The 19201-nt window shown below is 40.7% G+C and overlaps 1 protein-coding gene across 1 annotated transcript in view; it reads right to left on the reverse strand.

Moving 5' to 3' along the window:
- Positions 1-8340: 8340 nt before the first annotated feature.
- The window catches only part of PALLD (palladin, cytoskeletal associated protein), a 215739-nt gene continuing 204878 nt past the window's right edge, over positions 8341-19201 (reverse strand). The window contains exons 16-22 of the mRNA XM_009330709.1: positions 18654-18742; positions 16369-16374; positions 14557-14689; positions 13379-13586; positions 12545-12710; positions 11513-11646; positions 8341-10500 (exon numbers count right to left, since the gene is read on the reverse strand). Coding sequence (XP_009328984.1) covers positions 10328-10500; positions 11513-11646; positions 12545-12710; positions 13379-13586; positions 14557-14689; positions 16369-16374; positions 18654-18742 — 909 coding nt within the window. The 3' untranslated portion in view covers positions 8341-10327. The remainder of the gene's footprint in view (positions 10501-11512; positions 11647-12544; positions 12711-13378; positions 13587-14556; positions 14690-16368; positions 16375-18653; positions 18743-19201) is intronic.

The following is a 19201-nucleotide window of genomic DNA, read 5'->3' on the forward strand; positions in this document are numbered from 1 at the left end:
TGTTTCGCTCTGAGGGGTAAAACCTCCAATGAGTTGCTTGTAGAGGTTCTGCTCAAGTTCCTCCATGGTACCAAAAACTGATTTAGGGTTTTGTTCAGAATTTGGGGATTTTTTTTTCCCTGTGGCCTTGCCTTCCCTGAGCACTTTGCTTTTTGTTTTGATGATCTGCTTGGCTTATTCAGGCACGGTACCTGTTCTTAAGGTGGTGTTCAGTTTGTATGCACTTTTGCAGATTGTTCCTCTATGCTGTGATCTGTCTGTAAATTTTGCATTCAGTGACAGATTCCGTTTGACTGCTAAAGCTAGACTGCTGGTATTGCAGAGGTTGGTTTTTAAATTCTAGTAGCTTTTAATCTGTGCCAGCTTCCCCCTCCTCACAAAAAAAAGTTTAATTTGGCATGTGTATTTAAAGTTGTCATACTGAAGTTCAGTGCATACAGTCTTAGTGTTGTCTTCAAGCATTGCATCTTAATTTTTTTGACTTGTCTTTTTGGTTTCCTTTTAGCGTATTTCCTTATTTTATGTTGCTCCTTTTTTATGGAAGTCTGCAGTAGTGGAACGTTGTCTTTATTAATAAACTTGGTCAATATTCTTGCAGAAATAAAAGTTACCATCACAAAGCCAGTTTTTGAAACTAACATTTTGACTCGGGTCTTGTACGCTGCCGGGGACCGCAGCCGGAGTTGGGTGTCCCTGATTGGCTGCATGAAAAAAATGTACTGAAAAAGTGATCTTGGCCTCTTCAGTGTGACATTTATCCAACCTGCTGATAATTGCCGTCTTTCATGACAGTTACATTACTAGCCTTATAGTCCTTGGGTGTCATAGCTACTGCCATCATCTTAATTGTGTGGGTAGTATCGTCTAACAACAGAGTTTAGGCCTGGAAATTCAATCCATATTTGTTTTGATGAGTTAATATATTGATACTTCGTTTGATTACTTTCTTACATAATTTGTGTCAATATCTTGCTTATTTGCCTTGCGTCCATCATATTTCTGGTATGCTTGTTATGTCACTGTCCTTGATTAAAAACAGATGTTTGGGTTTTACATCTTGTGCTGCTAGCATTTATGCCCAGCTATATATAAATGTTTTGGTTTTCTTTGCGCATGGGTGTTCTTGAGTAGGACTGTGTGCTTGACTGACTTACCATGATTTCTCAGTTGAATTTTGAAAACTCCAGTCCACCCTCTTATTAGACATACAGAGTTTCTGTGATTCCATTCCTAGTGGAAGTGAGCGCATGTGCTCTTATTCATCTGATGGTTCTTCACCTGCTATATTGCTTAAAACTCTCCTATAATCTTCTGTTAAGTACCAACATCTTCCTACTTATTCTTTGTTTAGACTGAACTGTTTTACAAATTCCCAGTACTCCATGTTTCTGCAGTCCCTAAAGAATCTGTACTCCTCTTCCTACAACAATTTTTCAGGCATGCATTGAAACTTTGCCTCATCGTGTAGCTTTGGGAGCATTTTAAAGAAGGCTGCTGTCCAGGTCTGGTCTTGAACTTAATTTACGTTTTATTCCTGATCTTTTCTCCTGCCCCACCCCATGTCACCGGTGTATATATATGGCCTTTCAACACCTCCCCAGAATTTCTAAAGAGACCATCAAGGCATGTTTTGAGGGTGGCTGCTTTTTGCAGCTGTCGTTTAATTCAGGATGCAGTCCTCTTGCACAGCAACCCCCTTTCTGACCCACCCATAATTATTGCTTTTTTTTTCTTTTTTAAACTCGGCTGGGTTCCTGCTTCAGAAAGGATCTCCTTGCTAAAAGAAGATTGTGTATTGCAGTATTTACTCATTTATGTGCCCTACCTTTCACTGCCAAGTTAGGAAACCTACAACTGTTCTTCTGTCGACTTTAGATTTGATTCAGTTAAACTTTATAGGTAGTGTGATTTGTGTGTTCTGGGCTTTAGTTAATCTCCGGAGCACATTGTAGGCCTAGAAAGTTAATTGGTTTGTATTTATTCTCCGCATTTTTCTAGTGTTTGAGAAGATGATGGACTACTCTTGTTCTTTTTTTCTCCTAGATAGGTCATTGGAGCCTTACTTCTGCTTATCTGTTAAAAAATTTGTTTGTAACTTAGAACACTTGCTGTAGTGAACTCGCTATGTTAGTCTCTTCATACTTCTGAGGCATATATTGCAATTGATTATCATCAGTAGAAGTTTCTAGCAGGACACACAAAATGTTGGTGAGGTGGTTTTGTTTGGTTTTTTTACATATTGCAGCTGTAAGTAAGAGCTGTTGTGAGGAACAGCTTTTGCAGACTTTCTTTTATGGTAACAGAAGTATGTGAAGTGTGTGCCAAGTTAGTGTATGCCGAGTGTGTTAGTGTGTGATATTCCATGAAGAGATTTCATTTTGGCCTCCTGAGGGCAGTCTATCCTAAGACATTATTCTATTGGTAATGGTTTGGTTAGTGTATCTATGTAGTTTTCAGGAAGTGGAGTTGTCTGTGCAGATACAAAGTTAATAGCTGGCATTGCTGTTAACCAGTTTTGTAAAATCCAAATCCATATATCCTGAGCTATGTGGGGATGTAAGGCATGATTTTTCAAGATAGAAAGGATTTCAATATTGAGTTCAGTGAAATTTGGATAGAAAGTGGCTATCTAAATCCCAGCCTTCAAAATCTCTTTGTTACATTATTATCTACAGTTAAAACATACATTGTAATGATTACCTATTGCTGTTAGACAAATTTTCCTCCTTTGATGTGTTGCATAGTGTGAGAGGTTGTATTGCCTGAAACTGAAACGTGTGTGGCCTGTTGCAATTATGTGACTTTTTTTTGAAGCGTAGTGTAGTTTGTTTAAGTAAAGCTAATGAAAACTGAACTTTTCAAGACCAGGTACACCCCTTTAATTCAGGTAATCAGTCAGCGCTTGAAAAGATGGGAAATGTAGTGGTGGAGAGAAGTCTTTAAAGAGCATTGGCTGTGCTTATTGGCTGAAGAAGTAAGAACTCTGCTGAAGCCCCAGATTACATTTTGTTTTCACCCACACGTTATGTTCAATTTCAGACCATGTGCTGAGGGCTCCTTTTTGCTGTAGTTAGTAACTGAGTTAGTAACAAATATTACCTGTACCTTGCCAGACATCAGCATGACTATCAGCACAACTGTTCTAGTATTTTATGCTTTTATTTTTTGTATTAAGAGCTCATATCTGTTAAGATCTGGGATATTTTTTGTTCATTTCATATAACAAAATACAACACTGAACCCTACAATCATGGTTTTTTCACTCTTTAAATACATCAGATGCAATCCTACTTTTTTTTTTCTCCTTTTTTTCCTTGGTATACTTCACCATTATAGTCTCATATTCTGAAGTAAAAATGAAACTTTCTGTCATAGTTGTTAAAACTAAAATTGCTTTGGCTACTTGGAGATCTGATAACAAATTGCCAGTTTGGGTATGATGATGTCAAACATGGTGAGACAACACAGAAGGAAAACCCACCGAATTTGCCTTGGTATCATTATACCCACATTAGGATAATGTCAGTGGGAGCGTGGGGGGGCGGATGTCACTGAGCTAACACCATCTGAGCAAATGCAGCTGCGCAGATGTTACTTAGCATTTCCCAGACTGCTGGCTGACACTGCTGAGGTGGCCTTGCACGTGTAGCATGTCGACGGGTTTGAAATTGCTGCGTTACTTTGAACAATTTGTTTAGGAATAACTGCAAGCTGATTATATGGTATTGCTGAAGCATGTTAGTGAAGCAGTTTGATGTTTTGTGCGTTCTAATTTGCAGATCTCCCAGCTCCGTGCTTCTAGTGCTAAATGCACTAAAAGTACGTTGCACCTGTATGTTGGAAACTGTATTGTAAACACATCTCCACCTGTATGTTGAAGACCTGTTAAAAGCTCTAGGTTACAGTGTTTTACTTCCTGCTGCTGTCAGTCTGACTTTCATCCTATTTTCTTCAGCTAGTTGATGGATTTCTACTGAAAACTTCCTGCAACCTTAGAGAAAAGAAACAGTATGGTCATTGTGTGTGTTTTGTATAGATGCTATTTAGTGTGCATATATGATTTTTGATGGTGAGATGGCTCTGCCAGCAGTAGACTAGAACTGCACCCATTCTCTGCAGGTTCTTGTAGCTCTTTTGTTGGAAGGCATATAGGGCAGAGAGCACCTGCAGTTTTGCAGTTCACCATAATTTTCAGGGCACCGGAGTGGAGGTCATGCTAAGCTTTCTGCTATGCAGTGAAGCCGTATTCAATCGATCTGTAAATGTTAGATTAGTGAGGTTAATTTACTACACAGTTTTGCAAAGCTGTTTACTAAGTTTTCTGTAAAATCTTTGTTTCTGTTAGCACCGTGGTGGCTTTCTTCCTAATGCTGTATCATCTGGCTTCCAGTAATGCTCATCATGTGCCTGTATCTCTCATTGATTAGTTAAGGTGGTGTCTTTCCATTTGGGGGAGAACCAAATATACTGCAGTATTAATACGCAAGGTAAGTTTTGCTCATAAGAAATTATTTATTCCGATGTATTCAGCTGAAGCTGTCCATGAAAAGGTACTTGCACTGCCAAAGTAACAAACTTCGTTTTGCCTCTAAAAAGGACGACTCATTTGAGCTCCCCTTGCTGTATTTTCCTTTGTAATGAGGAACTGTGTTTCTGCTGTACTAACTGCTGATTAATGCTCTGCTCTGTCAGCTTCCTCTGACTTCCACATTGAGCTCAACCACGCTTCCTGGGAGTTCAGTCCTGAATTCTGACTTGACATCTGCCCAAAGCAGCCAGGACGAATCTGAACTCTGAAGCGAGGGCAGCGGAAACGCACTGATAGTCAACATTTTTTCCCCCACTGAAGGTGCTGTGTTCTTTTTGCGTCACCTTAGGCTTGGATGTCCCTTGCCCTGGGCAAAGACAGGTCACTGATGTCTTAGTCCTTGGAATTAGTGGTTGGAAACACTGTGACACTCAGTCTCTGCTTTTAGGATGTATAGGCTGACCTGAAACGGATTTTTTTTTTTAGAATGACAGTTACTAGGGGTAGCTGTGCCTTTTCTTATAACCATTTTTATATGTTGCAAGAAAACACTAATAACCACAAATGAAAACTTTGTTCTGCTTTTATGAAGTTGGTCATTTAATGGATTTGCTGCTCAGAAAAAGCTTAAAAATAATTTAAAAATTACTTCATTCTTTTATTAAGATTTTTAACTGTGTTATGCTTTTCGTATACAGGACTTTGAGGGAAACAACTAACAGAGCCTATCTGAGGTTTTGAAATCTGTATTACGTAATTACACTTTTTTTCCTAGTGGAAAGTGGATCTGGAACTTTACAAACTGAAATTCTTGAGAGCTACTGCTGTTCCATACCTGAAATGACATCACTTACGTATGATTCAAGATCTTTGGATTTAGTAACAGTTGTGCTGATAGAAGAATTACATTTGATTTTAGGTTTTCGTTTATTATACATTATTAAACATGAATTAGTAAATGATCAGAGACTGTACAGCTGAAGTTAAATTTAAGAAAGGTGAAACTTGTAGATTAACAGTATATTACAAAACTGTTCAGTGAATGTGATTCTGAAGTATTGTAGGAGGAAGTGAGTTAATACATTAATAAGAAACAGAACGGTGCATTATACTGTAGAATAGTGTGGTAAGACCGGTTTTCTTTTAGACAGGCCCTTTCCTACAAATGACTCCAGCAGCTGCTCAGACAAACGCTGCAGGTAAAAGCCATCTCCAAAAATCCACTAGTTCTTAACCTGCGGTGGAGTAGAGGTGCGTTGCCTGTTGCGTGGGAAGTTTTATCGTACGAGATATTTTCAACACCTTTTGCAGTAGCTTGGAAAGGTCCTGTCCTTGGCAATGTGTTTTTGTACCCTCAGTTCTTTGTAGAAATACCCTGTGATGTCTGGGCCAAGAGTCAGCCAAAAAAAGCTTGACAGTAGGTTTAGTTGTGTGTTTAACAGAACAGTTTCAGGCAAAAAAACCCGACCCTAATCCATTCAGTGTGATGAGATTTGTAGAGCTCCTGCCGTAAATGATGTAATCATTCTGAGTAGTGGCCATGTGCTGTTATTCTTTTCTCCTTTCTTGTTCTGCAGCTGTTTCTGGACCACTTACACTACTACAGAACTAGAAAGTGACGGCGATTGCAAGACTCGGCCCTTCCCCAGGGTTTACCTGTTGCACGGCTGCTGTTCTATAAAGCAAAGAATTCCTCCTTCCTGGTGTTGTTGGCCTGAAGTTCATTCGTCTTCCTCCTCTGTGTAGCTGCTGAAATCATTGCTGTACAGGTACTGTTGCTTGTAGTCTGGCTTTTTTGCTCTAAGCGTGAGTTGAGCATTATGTTCCAAGCACTGAGATCTTTATTAGAGATTCAGTGCGGTATGAGATTATTTTATATATTAATCGCTTTTGTAAAAGGCTGCAAATGGTGGCTTAATTCTGAGTTAGAGTCGCAAGCTTTAAGACACGTTAAAGAACAGTGTGTTGTCTGGAATAGATTGTAAATGTCTTGGGGCAGGAGCTGTTTTTTCATCTGCCTGATGTGTCTTATGTGCTCATGCTTCTGTTCAAACAGAAGAACCGTGCAGGGGGAGGGCTTTTTCTTTTAGCCAGTTCAGGAGAACGAGCTAAAAAATCAGCAAATTCTGCCCCTTGCATGTCCAGCTGAATTGTGAGGCAGTGAATCAGGTCCATTGTCAACGTGCATGTCTGAGCAGGCATTTCCAGTCCCTGCATTAATCCATCTATACTACACAGTGTGGGTTTGGCAGTTGGGTCGTACAGGCAGAGCATGCAGCTGATCCCCTCATGATGGATAATACGATCTCACAAATTACTTACATATTAAATCCGTTTGGGCTGTTTGCAGAGATAAGGATGTAGTTGTCCATGTGTGGGGAATCAAGGCATTTATTAGCATACAACCTAAGTGAATTAAAATCGTCTTTGAAAGTGGTCATATAGAAAGAAACTATCATTTATAAGCTAGGGTTTCAAATTGGACGATAGTTTGGTTTTGATCCCCAGCCCCCGCTTGACTGTGATGGGAAAAAAAATTTTGCATGTTAACTAATTGTTGCTGTGGTTGTGAAGTTGCAGGGTAAAGTCGTTGTGTGCTAAGGTACGCCACCAGCTGAAAAACCTTCATGCACGTGGAATTTTGCACCTCACAGTTGGTGCTCTTGACAGAGGTTTCCGTCGTCATCCTGAATGTAGCTGCATTGAGTCTTCCATTGCTTTGAACACACTTGGACGGATCAGCTTCCTAAATAATTTGAAGTCTTCCCATAGCTAAACCTGAAGTCTTGCAAAAAGCTAGAACTTCTTTTTTTACTCCTAGAAAATGATAAAAGTACACTTTCAGGCCATACTATCTGTCTTTGGAGTTTGTGGAGGGAGATTAAACTCCTGAAAGTTACTTTGATGCTTCCAAGAATTTCAGATTTTTGGCTTGAAAAGGATGTCGTTTTCTTGCGCCATGCTTATATCTCTGAATTTGTAAACCCAAACAGTCCCAGTAACTAAGTAACAGCACAGCTGAATGTTTTCATAAAAACAACTTTGCTGCTTAGAGATGTGATTTACTACTTAAGTGTGTGTCTGTACATATATACAGAGGCAAGAAGCGACGATGACCTCATCTTAAACCAGCTCACAAGCGCAGCCTCAGTTTTTAGTCTCTGAGCCAAAGACAAATTTACTGTGAGCAGACAGAACTCCATTGACTTCAGCTGCAGTATCGCCATTAATGTCAGTACTCACTTAATTGCTGAGATAATTCTGTTTGTAGGGATCAATGCTTGAAATGTAAACCTAAAAGAAAAAATTTATTGCCTTGCAGCTTTCCTGGTATCTTTCCACAGAAAGGAAAGGCAAGGAGGAGAAGCTAGTTAATATTCAGGATTTTATAAGTAAATCTTAACATTTTATTTTTTTTATTCTGATATTGCCTTGTTAGAAGACTGCTCTTAAACGAATTTAACAGCGCTTGGACCGTGCCCTTTACTTAGAATCAGTTGTAAGTGACGTCATATTGCAATTACTAGACACACAAAATCAACCTGCATATTTTCTAACCTATTAAAAAAAAAAAAGCAGCATCTTCAGGTACTCTTAATTGGCAGAAGTTTCACAGAATTTATGGGTCACGTTCCTCTGTTTCATTTAAACAAGATTCCGGGTCACAAGCAGAATATTCTGATAAATGCTAGTCATTTTTAGATGCTGCATATAGCCCTCATGTCATCTGTATTCATAATAATTAGAATTTCTAAATCTTACACTTGCATGCTTCTACTGAAACAGTTAATAGTCTTTACCAGAAGGAAAACTTTCTATTTGTGTAATATTTATTGATGTTAAACCCAAATTATATCAGCACAACAATCCAAAGTAATGATAATACATTTTTTTATAAATACAAATAAAAGGTGGCAAAATAACGCTAGTGAAGCTAAACAAAAAAGAAATTAGCATGTCACAGTCGAGACAAATTTGGCAAACGATATGACATACTTTTTCTAGAATAGAATCAGATTATTCCCAGATGACAGACTATGACGTTAATCTAGATTAACGATCCCCATAACTGGTCATATCCTGCACCAGAATTGTACTACCTTATGTGCTAAAGTTTATTAGTCACTAAAAAACAAAACAAACTTTGTGTACTTACAAAGCAATACACGTATAGCAGTAATGCAATATATGGCGTACACAATTACAAAATTAAAAAAACCAAACCCTAAGTACAGGACTTCTGAATAACTGAACTGAGATAAAAGATTTCAACGCTTTTATTATAAATAATGAAAGATACCATATATGTGCTTCATATAAGGAATACAGTGTTTTCCTTTCATAGCAAAGTATCATAGCTCGTACCATCAAATGCTCATTTTTCTTGTCAGGCCTAGTAATTCTCCCATCCCTCCCTCCCCTTCCTCTGAAACTCATTTGGTTCTAGTTGAAAACTACCTAGTCCGGTCTGACTTAGGTGGGGCTCCAGTTTGAAGTGGATTGGCCTTGCCTTCTGAAAGTGGCCTTCAGGCTTTTCATCTACGGCGCGCAAGCTCTACCCATTAACAGAGCTGTCATTTGCCTACAGTCGGGAGGAGGAAAAAAGAAAATCTACCGGAGACACATGCTATGTTAAGAAGAAGGGGAAAAAAAGAACAGGGCGCAAATTTGATGTTGTTTTTGTCCATCTTCATTTTCTACTTCCTCAGATCTGCAAGCTTATCACCTGTGGTGTGTACTTGTCACTTAAATTCATATTGCAGTCTCAACCCATTTTTCACTTACTACACATTTCTAAAATCCTCATACACATTACACAAGCTTTAAACAGCCGAACGTCCCGTACATACACTCCCTAGTTTTCAGCTCACCTTAGAATCTCAGATTCTCGAACGGGAGTATTACGAGGTTACAGACCGTCTTCAGGAAATCCACAGAGAGTTTCAACCTCTTGCCCTGTCCCCCTCCCACCCCTTGCAGGAACCTCCCGCAGCGGTTCACACTGCTGGCGTGTTTTTTCCCTCTAGTTACTCATAGTCTGGAGTGGACTGTTACTGCATGTCAGCTCTTTTTCTTCATTATCTTGAAGAGGTTAAATTACTTATGCTTAAACTGTCTTTGCTGTATGGCAAAAAGGAAAAATCCAAAACAATTTAAAATTACGGTGTTGATGTTGCTTTATAGAATTGTCCATACTAACAGCATTTAAGGCAAGATATTTTTTTCATTGTAGACTAGAAAGCAGTTTGCAGAGATACAGCGTTTGCTTACGTTTCTCTTCCTTGTCCCTTCCGGTTTCATTCTCACAATATTGCACTTGTTCATTGTAGCTATCAGAACGCATTGCCATTTTAGAACTATAGATAACCATACATTCTAATTTTCTTTGTGATCTCATGGCCTCAAATAAAACATCTCGCACCATTAAGATTGTGTAGCGCATCTACTTACTGCTTATGAAGGCATAGAGTGATAAATAGCGTTCTCCTCTGAAAAATCTGTCTCTCTGATGTATTTTGGCCTTTATGAAAAGGGGTATTCGTAAGAGCTGAAGCAACTTAGGTATAAGGAACTGGTGAATGTGATGTGTTGTGCAACGTGTACATTTCTATTAATAATCTATCTATTCTTCTAATTTGGTATAATGAATAAGGAATATATGGTTACTGTGTTTGTTGTTTATCTCTTGTACTTGAAGGTGTCTGCCTTTGCATAAAGTGACATAGGAGTATCATTGGTCAAGGCAATGGCTTTCAGTGTTTCTGCTTTGAAAGAAAACGGTGGAAGCGGCAGCTGGGTCTACAGATCATCGCTCTCTACCAAGCCGGACTGCATCGTCAGGTGGACTGGATTTGCTTCAGGCTGGAAAGCTGCTTTGATGTCTAGTCCTTGGTCACAGAGTGCAGCGTATCGGCTGGCTGAGGGCCGCACCTTCTTTGGCTTGGTTGTCTGAGGTGGTTGTTGCCACTGAGCTATAGATTAAAAAGCAAAGAAAAAGCGTTAGCCATCTTGAGCTGTGCAACAAAGCGTACCAGCTACACAATCAGCCCTTTGTAAAGGAGAGACTAGTTTCCGAGCAGCAGAAAACCATTATATCAAAGGTAAGTTTGTTTAATTTCTTGGTGTTTGGTGTGTCCCCCCCCGCCCCCCAGCATCTAGTTTCACCTTCAAATGTGGTAAGTCAAAACAATAGTGTCTGTGTTTGCTACTCTGCCTTTTTGGCATTGCTTTCTACCTTCCCTTGTGTCACTGAGACGGGTAACAGCGAGGGGTTTGTTCCCGTGCACTAATATTACAGTGACCGGCCTGTCCAAGGGGTGTTTGTTGCAGATAAAAGGAAATCATCTGGTGGCCATTGCCACCCCTTCCTTGTATGCTGACGAATGCTGAGCCAAGTCTCTAATTCGCAAGTCCCACTACCACCACCACCCCAGAAACCATCCTTTATCATTCCAATCTCTCCCCTTCCCCCCTCCCTACCCCCTTAATTCTTGTTATGAGGAGATCGGTAAGAGATTTTGGTTTAGGAAAACTTTCACTAGGTGAGGGGCTGCTTTGGAACAAACCGAATAGTTAAGCAGAAAGCCATAAAAACATCTACTGCACTTCTGGTAGCTGTCACAGGTGTATTACCGACTAAGGTACAAAAGAATACAAAAGGTTAGGGAAGTGCTAGCAGAGCAATAGTAATAATGATCCACGAAAATAATGTAATCATGCCGTTATCTGTTGTTAATTAGCTATATTTAATATACTAAGCAAAAACAGAAAGCATGCATGCTTGTTTCGCTTTAGGTATCTGAAAGATGGCGAAATGTACTTTGACAGAGCATTTGTTGTCTTGACGTGGATCGTTATTATTGAGGACAAACTATAAACAAAAGAAAGAGAGACCAATGTAAACCATTCTGTGAAAAAACCGAAACGTAAAGAACTGTTGCTCTTGGGGGGACTAATGCGATCATGAAAATTGAAGTTACTTACTATAAACATCCAACCTGGCGGTGCAAGACACGATCCCAGCCTCATTCTTGGCTGAAACGGTATACCAACCGGCATCCTCCTTTGTAGCTCCCTGAATAAGCAGGCAGATGTAGCCGTAGTTATCCTGGTGCATGCTGAACAAAAGAAAAGTAGAAAATCACTATTTAAATTGTAAAACGGTGTAGGCTATTTTTAAATGTAAGCAGACCCAGTCCCAGTTACAGATTAATTGTAGTCCACTTTTAATTAATATGGAACTTCCTCTGAAATTAGCAAGTGGAAAACAAAACCTTGAGGGTGCTCGACAATTTGGCAGTTTAATATCCTGTATTGAAAACTAAGAAGCAAAACCACCATAAAGTAACTTCTCTTTCACAATTACGGATTAAGACATCTGGAAGCCTGGTTTCAGTAGTAGGGATGCCAGAACTTACCCAGACTTCTTGGGGAAAGGATAAAAAACTTGAGGAACAAGGTACTGAAATACTCTTAGTCATTCAGAAGGACAGCAATAATTTATTACGGTGTCATATCGGTAACAAGCTCCTTTTCTTGCTATATATCATGAGTTTGCTTTTAAACATGCGTACCAAACATTATCAAATATTGAAGGCAAGTTTATAGATCATAGACTATAAAAAAAAAGAATCTTGGTTGCTTATCTACACGGCAGAGTTACAAATCGAGGTTTCTGCTGAGAAGCAGATAGCTTTACTCAGGAGCCCAGGTTTTCACCAGTGAATTTCTTTGTCTTTGTTCTAGAAGAGAAAAAGCAATTCTCCACATGCTTAAAGTGCGAAGATAGTTGCTTAAGTCCAAGGCTGGAAAACAGAACTAACTTTTAATTCTGGCTCGGCCACCAGGCTGGCTGCGAGTTTGAGTAAATGTCATAAATTATTACAATAACTAGTTAATATTTATAAGCTGCTGTTCACACAAAGCATTCTTAAGACCTTCCAGGTTTTAATTTGTGTTACAGGATAAATCGTCATTGAAGTTATACGTGGGGAGATTATTCCAAGTCAGTCTGACCTTACTCGGTCGGTGTTGTATGTGAGTGACTCGTTCTCTTTCTTCCAAAATATCTGAGGTGATGGCTCTCCCGAGATTCGACACTCCAGTCGCACTGGGAATCCCTCGGTCACACCCGTGTTTTGTAGCTTCTCTATAAAGACGGGTGCTTTGTGTACTTCCTTAGCTGTGAAAATAGAGATTGCAGTCGTGTTGACACTAGCCTATGAAAATGTAGCCTTTCTTTCAGCAATATGCTAAAAGCCAATAATGAAAAAATCTAAGCGGCAGGAAAGTTAAGTGTTGTCTTCATTAATCACAAAGTCCAGTTCTGGTGCATCTGAAGAGAAGAGTCTCATCGGTATTTTAATAGGGAAAAAGTGAGCGCTAATAGAGCTGAGTGGTTCCCCCCCGCCCCGCCTCCCCGAAAGAACTGAAGTGTGGAGCATGAAGACTCGATAAACTGACTGCACAATGCTTGTTACAGAGCGCTCCTTCACACTCCTTTTGGTTATAGAAGGAACTGCTCTACCAGAAGGCTGGAATGGCGTTAGTCTAATACGCTGTGAAACGCACGACGTGTCACACTGCCTACCCATTGGTAGGCCTGGGTCTGCACACATTGCCGCTAAAAACCCCGTTCAGGTAAGCAGCCTGGTTTGCGGCCGCGACTGTGGCAACAGCCCTCTCTGCTTGACTGTGTGTGTGCAGAGAGGCTACCTGCCGGTCAGCTTATGCCACGACATATCATAAATGTATCACCTGTAACTATACTGTAGTTCTGTTCCCGCCAGGTTTCCTTGTTCGTGTTACCCTTACAGCGCTCAGCGTGGAAGCTTAGCGTGAGGAGGTTACCTGCAACAATGAGCTCCAGGCTGAATGTATTTTCGCCGGCTCGATTGCTGGCAATACACGTGTAGACTCCAGCATCTCTAGCTGTGACTGGCTCTATGATCAAGGAGTGCACGCCATTCTCACGCACCAACATTTTGTGAGAACTATCAGGACGAATTGGTCTTCCGTTAAGTTGCCAGCTTAAATCTGGAGTTGGTAATCCACTAACCTTAAGTGTAAACAGAACAATGGGAAATGGTCTTAGCCGTACGAAACACCGGAGGAGTCCTGACTCCTTACTTCAGAGAAGTTTGCTTTTGTTTGCTGCTGCAGGTGCACCACAGGATTTAAAGATCTAAAGCTGTCCCAAATTACACACTGACTCAGTTGTATTAATTTACTTACTTTCTGGCCAACTCCCTGAATTCCATGATGTCTTACGGGCGTGACTGAAAAAAGGTCAGTGTTTAGGTATGCTAGAAGCTAAACAATAACACATTGCAAAAGAAAAGGCAGGGTGACACCTTTTGTCTTTTTTCATTGTTTGCTCTTCACGTGGAATGAGAAGATACTCCTTTCTAGATTAACTTCGTGTGGAAAACTTGCAGACAAAAAGATGTTAGCTGACTATTGGACTCTGAGTTCTGTTCCACTTAGGTGTAACCTAGTGACAGCACCGCCTGCGCTAGTTAATGCTTGGTCTGTGCGAACCAGTCTTGTACTTTTGAAAGCCGTGCCATTTGCTGTGGGTACTGCTTGAAAACAAATAGCTTCTCCCAAATAGATCAGTGTGCAATAAAGAGAAGTCACGCAAGCCTTAATTAATTCTGTTAGGCAAAGTCATAAATCAAGATTACGTTGTTTGACACTTTAATGGGGGATCGAAACTCAAGTAGTAAGAGGACTTCAAATGGAGAAGCACGCTGTCTTCATAGCGTGTGCTGCTCCCCTCCACACCCCAGCACAGCCGAATTCTTAACAGTCGGTTTACTCTGAGCTGCAAGATTTGCCTGAAGCGCTTTCACCGGAGGGGAGGCAAACTTTCATTGTCACCTTGCTCATAAGCAGCGAGATGAAGTATCCGACTGACAGGCGCGGAAACTGCAAATGGGTGAAATAGCTTTAAAAAGAAACTAACTTGGTTTTTGAGTCAGCTAACGTTATAGAAGGGTTGCTGCTATCCTTTGCGCGATACTTGCCTTGCAGTCCATTCTGCATAGTTTTCCTTCTTGAACAGTCAGGTCTCCAGGAGCCTGCAGAAAATGAGGCCGGAAGAATCGTTCCTGAATTGGTTCATTTTCATCACCACTGTCCCTTGATCGAGATCGTGGTCTTAAAACAACATGAAATAGAGGTAAATTATTTTTTTTCTCTGCTAAATCAGAACCACTAAAATCACTTCTAAGACTGCTTTGAATTTTAAATCACTTCTTTGACCTACGCCATAATCACTCCGTATTTACACACAGACACTGGTAGCATTTGGCTCAGACTGAGTTAATTACGACGCTGTACTTACTTACCAATTACTTTCATTTAATTCCCATGTTGTGGCAAAACATGATCTAGAAAACAATCTTACTACAGAGTAATTGCTCGTAATAATCATTTGTTGATATACGATAGTATTTTTGTTTAGAGTTAGTCTTTAAATCATTGAAATACAAACAAAATAAGTCGGTGGGCCTTAGCTTATAGCTCCGGTTCCCCATTTCCAGTGTCCTGTACATCTAATCCCTTCACTGCTGCTGCTGAGGCCGGAAAGCGCGGGTCCTGTTTGTTGATTATGTTTACCATTCAGAAAACAACACAGCAGCAGCAGCAGCTAAAAGCCAACTCAGCTCAGCTGAGAAGAGACTTCTCGTATCAGGCTTATTTTTCACCCTCTCTTGCTCTGCACTACGAAGACCATACAGAAGGTTCCGTGGATTGGAGTGCTGTGGATATTTATTCCTCATTTAACAGGGGTTTTTTGGGATATTCTTGAATATTTTCAAGGCTGCCAAATCATGGTGTCAAAACAATGAGAACTTCATTTGTGAGCAATAGGAAGAAAAACGTTGATCGTTAAATTGTTCTTCATAAAGGTACTGTAAAAAGTGTAACGAAAAATAAAAAGAAGGAAAAATAACTCCTGTCCCCAGAAACAGTATCAATCGCCCTAAGCTTCCGCGGTACCATTTAATCCATTTGCAGCATTGGCTGTTCTTGCCTGTTAATTTAATCTGTCGAATCTTTTTCTAAGTCGTTCCTCGTTTAACTGGATTTTTTTCCAATTGAAATTAGCATTATTCCATTTGTGTGATTTAGTAATCAAAGAAACTTGTAACTGAAACAAAATTTTAGATCCGTTTTTGTCCTTGCCTGATCAGCTCCAATGGATCGCGTTCTGGAGCCTACTGCTGCCTACAGTAACGTCCTGTTGCAGTGAAGAGGAGCTATTCGAATCTCCCCCTAGGTGACTTCTGTCAGCGGGACTTTGCGGTGACATTCTCCTTCCTGAATGCCGTTTTCTGTTAACTTTTGCCAGTGTTTCCGTTTTGGCCAGCGTCTGCAACACGTATACGTGCTGCAGTACACATGGCTGTACTGCAGTTTCTACTGCCCGGGGGCGTTTCTTGAGGTTAAAATAATTCATAACAAAAAAAAAGCTTAAAACCCCCAACAGTTAACCTTTGGAAAACAAGGTGCTGTACTGCTGTATGGAAGGTAAACGCTCTAGCTGCACACTCTGGTCCGCTGAGGTTAAGTTTAATTAGACTTGCTTGAATTTGGTTTATTTTGTCCTCTGTTGTTGCCCTTCTCTCTATTACTGCTCTGTTTGAATTCTGACCAGTCATCACTTTCGCTACAGCATTATCTGCCATAAATAGATAAATTTTGACTTTTTAATGATCATCACAGGCTTCCCACAGCTGTAACTAAAGGCAGATGGGGGGGGCGGGGGGAGAGGAATCTAGCCCGCACTGCTTATTAATGTAGGAATGGGTACCGAAATGGGGAACGCAGACGGACGTCTTTGCACACGCTAAAAGCTTACGTAACCCTTCAGGAGCCGAAATCCAGGTCTTGAGCACCTCAGGTTTTTTGCCACTTGGAGGTGCCTAAAGCTACCTCAGTAGCTCCTGCATTACAAGCTCGCAAGCAGCACTACCCTCCAGCTGGCGGGTTCCTAACCGTTTTTGCAGACATACGTGCCCCTCATGCACCCAGCGGGGATGGAAGATGGACGGTAAGAAAGAAATACTGTACTCCTGTCTTTTGGTAATCAGTTCTGCAAGACCAAGTAGAAGTGATGGTATCTAGGCGAGCGAGCGCTCCACAGCGCAAGCAACCCGTGCAGAATCTGCCTTCGTAGTATTTGCATGCATCCTGTTTAGACGCATAAAAAGGCAGCGCTGGTCAAAACCAGGGCAGGGAGGGGAGAAATTTACACCACATGAAATGGAAAACAAGAAGGTTAAGAGTTTGTGACCAGAGATGTTTTCTTCTGATAGTACGTCCTTGAATCGTGAAAAAAAGTTTTCAAATTCCATATTTGAAAGGAAACCTAAATCAGCACGCCGTTTAGTCTCGAGTCAGAAATAAATAACGCATTTCTTTTTACCGCTTTGTAAATTTACCTCTAAAATTGCAGACTACTTCTAAGCCTTTACCTTGAGAGATGAAACTAGGGTTATTTGAATGCTAAAACATTTTGTGGTTTTAAAGAAACAATGAAACGAGTAGAGCCGAGTACTTCAGACGTTTAGGAATGACAAACTGCAATAGACTGCAATACCCCTGGATTAGTTGCGGGTTCCGTAGAGTTGCCGTGTGGGCATCGGATTGCACAGATTGGCTTCAGCGATGCTGACAGCGTGTACCGAATGTGGCCGGGGAGACTCCACGCACCAGGAGCTTCAGCGAGCAAGAAGCTGGGGAAGACTTTATGACTGACCATACGATAATGATTGCTCATTTGGGATAAAGGAGATTAAGTTCAAATTAATCCCCTAATTGAGAGCAGGGGCAAGAGGAATATTTATTTTTTAAATCTTCCTTAAATCTCATGCATTTTAAGATGATTTATTTGGGGCTCTGGCTGCAGCGCACCACAAGACAGCCTAGGTGCTACAGTGTGGAGCAGCATGTCGTCTAAGGGATTGAGCCCAAGCTTTGTACACGTCGGACAGTTCAAAGGTCCCTCACCAAAGCGTTAACAGGCCTACGCGTGAAGCGTTGGAGGGGGAGCTGGTAGGACGCCTCAGCGAGAGATGCTGGGAAATGCTTTCAGGACTGCGGGAAGCCCAGTTCCTTCCCTGCAGGAGTGAGACCGACAAGATCTTCTGAACAGCCATCCTCACCTCCTAGTACTTGTGGTTATCGGAGGGGGGAAGAGAGCCTGTTTCGCACGCAGCACTTCTACAGTACACCCTGCTACCACTACTAATGGTTACGGGAATAATTTCGTTATTGCACATTGACTACGTAATTACATCTATCCTGTCTATTACAATTGGACGACATTGAGATTCTGTGGCCATTGTGACCTCATCACAGCAGAAGCCGGAACCGGGGCCCTCCTACTCCCGTGAAAGCAGTTCTGTTTGCGTAACCAAAATGAGTTTGTTCGCATCATCTAAAGCTGTCTAAGCTGTGCTAAACAGCCTCATGAATGCTTTGGGTAATGAAAAAAAACCAAAAGTATTTGAAGGAAAAATTCCCTTATATGGTCCAAAAACATAAACCAAAGCTTTGTATGTGAATAATTGTAAACTCATCAAAGATAAGTTTAATACTTTATTTCTGACTCATAATTCCTTATAAGAACCTGAACTGAAATTGCTGAAATACTAAAATATTTCTGATGTAAATCTAATGAACTTCTTTGGCATGCAGTTACTTCTGCTGTTTCTTTAAAAGAAGACTTACTAAAAGCTGCAGAAAGCACACGGCCCTGCTAGAATCCTAGTCAGGTGAGATGTTTTAAAAAAACCAAAAAAACCAAAAAAAACCCCAAACAACTAAGTGACAAGGTCCTTCCCAACAGCTGACAGAGTAATTTGAAATAAGGAGTAATTAGTGAACATCACAAAGAAAGGAGGAGGAGGAGACAGGCACAGTTAAAGATACTTAACAGTCATGTCAGTTCAGAGGTTGCTTATACTTCCAAGTAGGCAAGCTTTGCAGAAAGTTTTAGACAGCAGAGGTCACATTTCTTCCTGAATGCCATACTTCTAACTTTCCTTCTTCACATTCTTTATCTTACCGTAATAATTTTGCAAAACACTTATTTTTAAAAGAAAGAGAAAACAAAAAAGGCTGACCAGAAGGTGACCAAGGACTGCGGCCTCTTTGATTTACAGCTTGAACCATCAGCCTGCCCGTGCAACTTATTCTGCCCTGTTACAATGATGGAGAGGAGGAACATTAGAAGACTTAGAGCATGTAATATTCCTAAATGTTCAACCTGATCTCTCCTTTTTTGCTCACCTGTTACAGAGTCTGTAATACAATCTCTTCTTTCAGAAAGTCATTGAAGAACATTTGTCAAGATACCTTCTGATACTAAACTATTTTATCAGCTTCCAAGCTAACAGAGAACAGGCTGGAATAATTGTGACTATAACACAGTCATGGTTAAAACGGTCCACCGGGAAGTTTTTCCTTTTAGAAAAGATTATTAGTACCACTGGCAATTAAGTCCTTAAAGCAGTATATTGACTATATTCTGCCCCTCTGCTCTGCTCTGGTGAGACCCCACCTGCAGTACTGCGTCCAGCTCTGGAGCCCTCAGCATAAGACAGACACGGACCTGTTGGAGCGGGCCCAGAGGAGGGGCACAAAAATGGTCAGGGGGAT

The sequence above is a fragment of the Pygoscelis adeliae genome, unplaced genomic scaffold, assembly GCF_000699105.1.
Source record: "Pygoscelis adeliae isolate BGI_AS28 unplaced genomic scaffold, ASM69910v1 Scaffold167, whole genome shotgun sequence".
NCBI lineage: Eukaryota > Metazoa > Chordata > Aves > Sphenisciformes > Spheniscidae > Pygoscelis > Pygoscelis adeliae.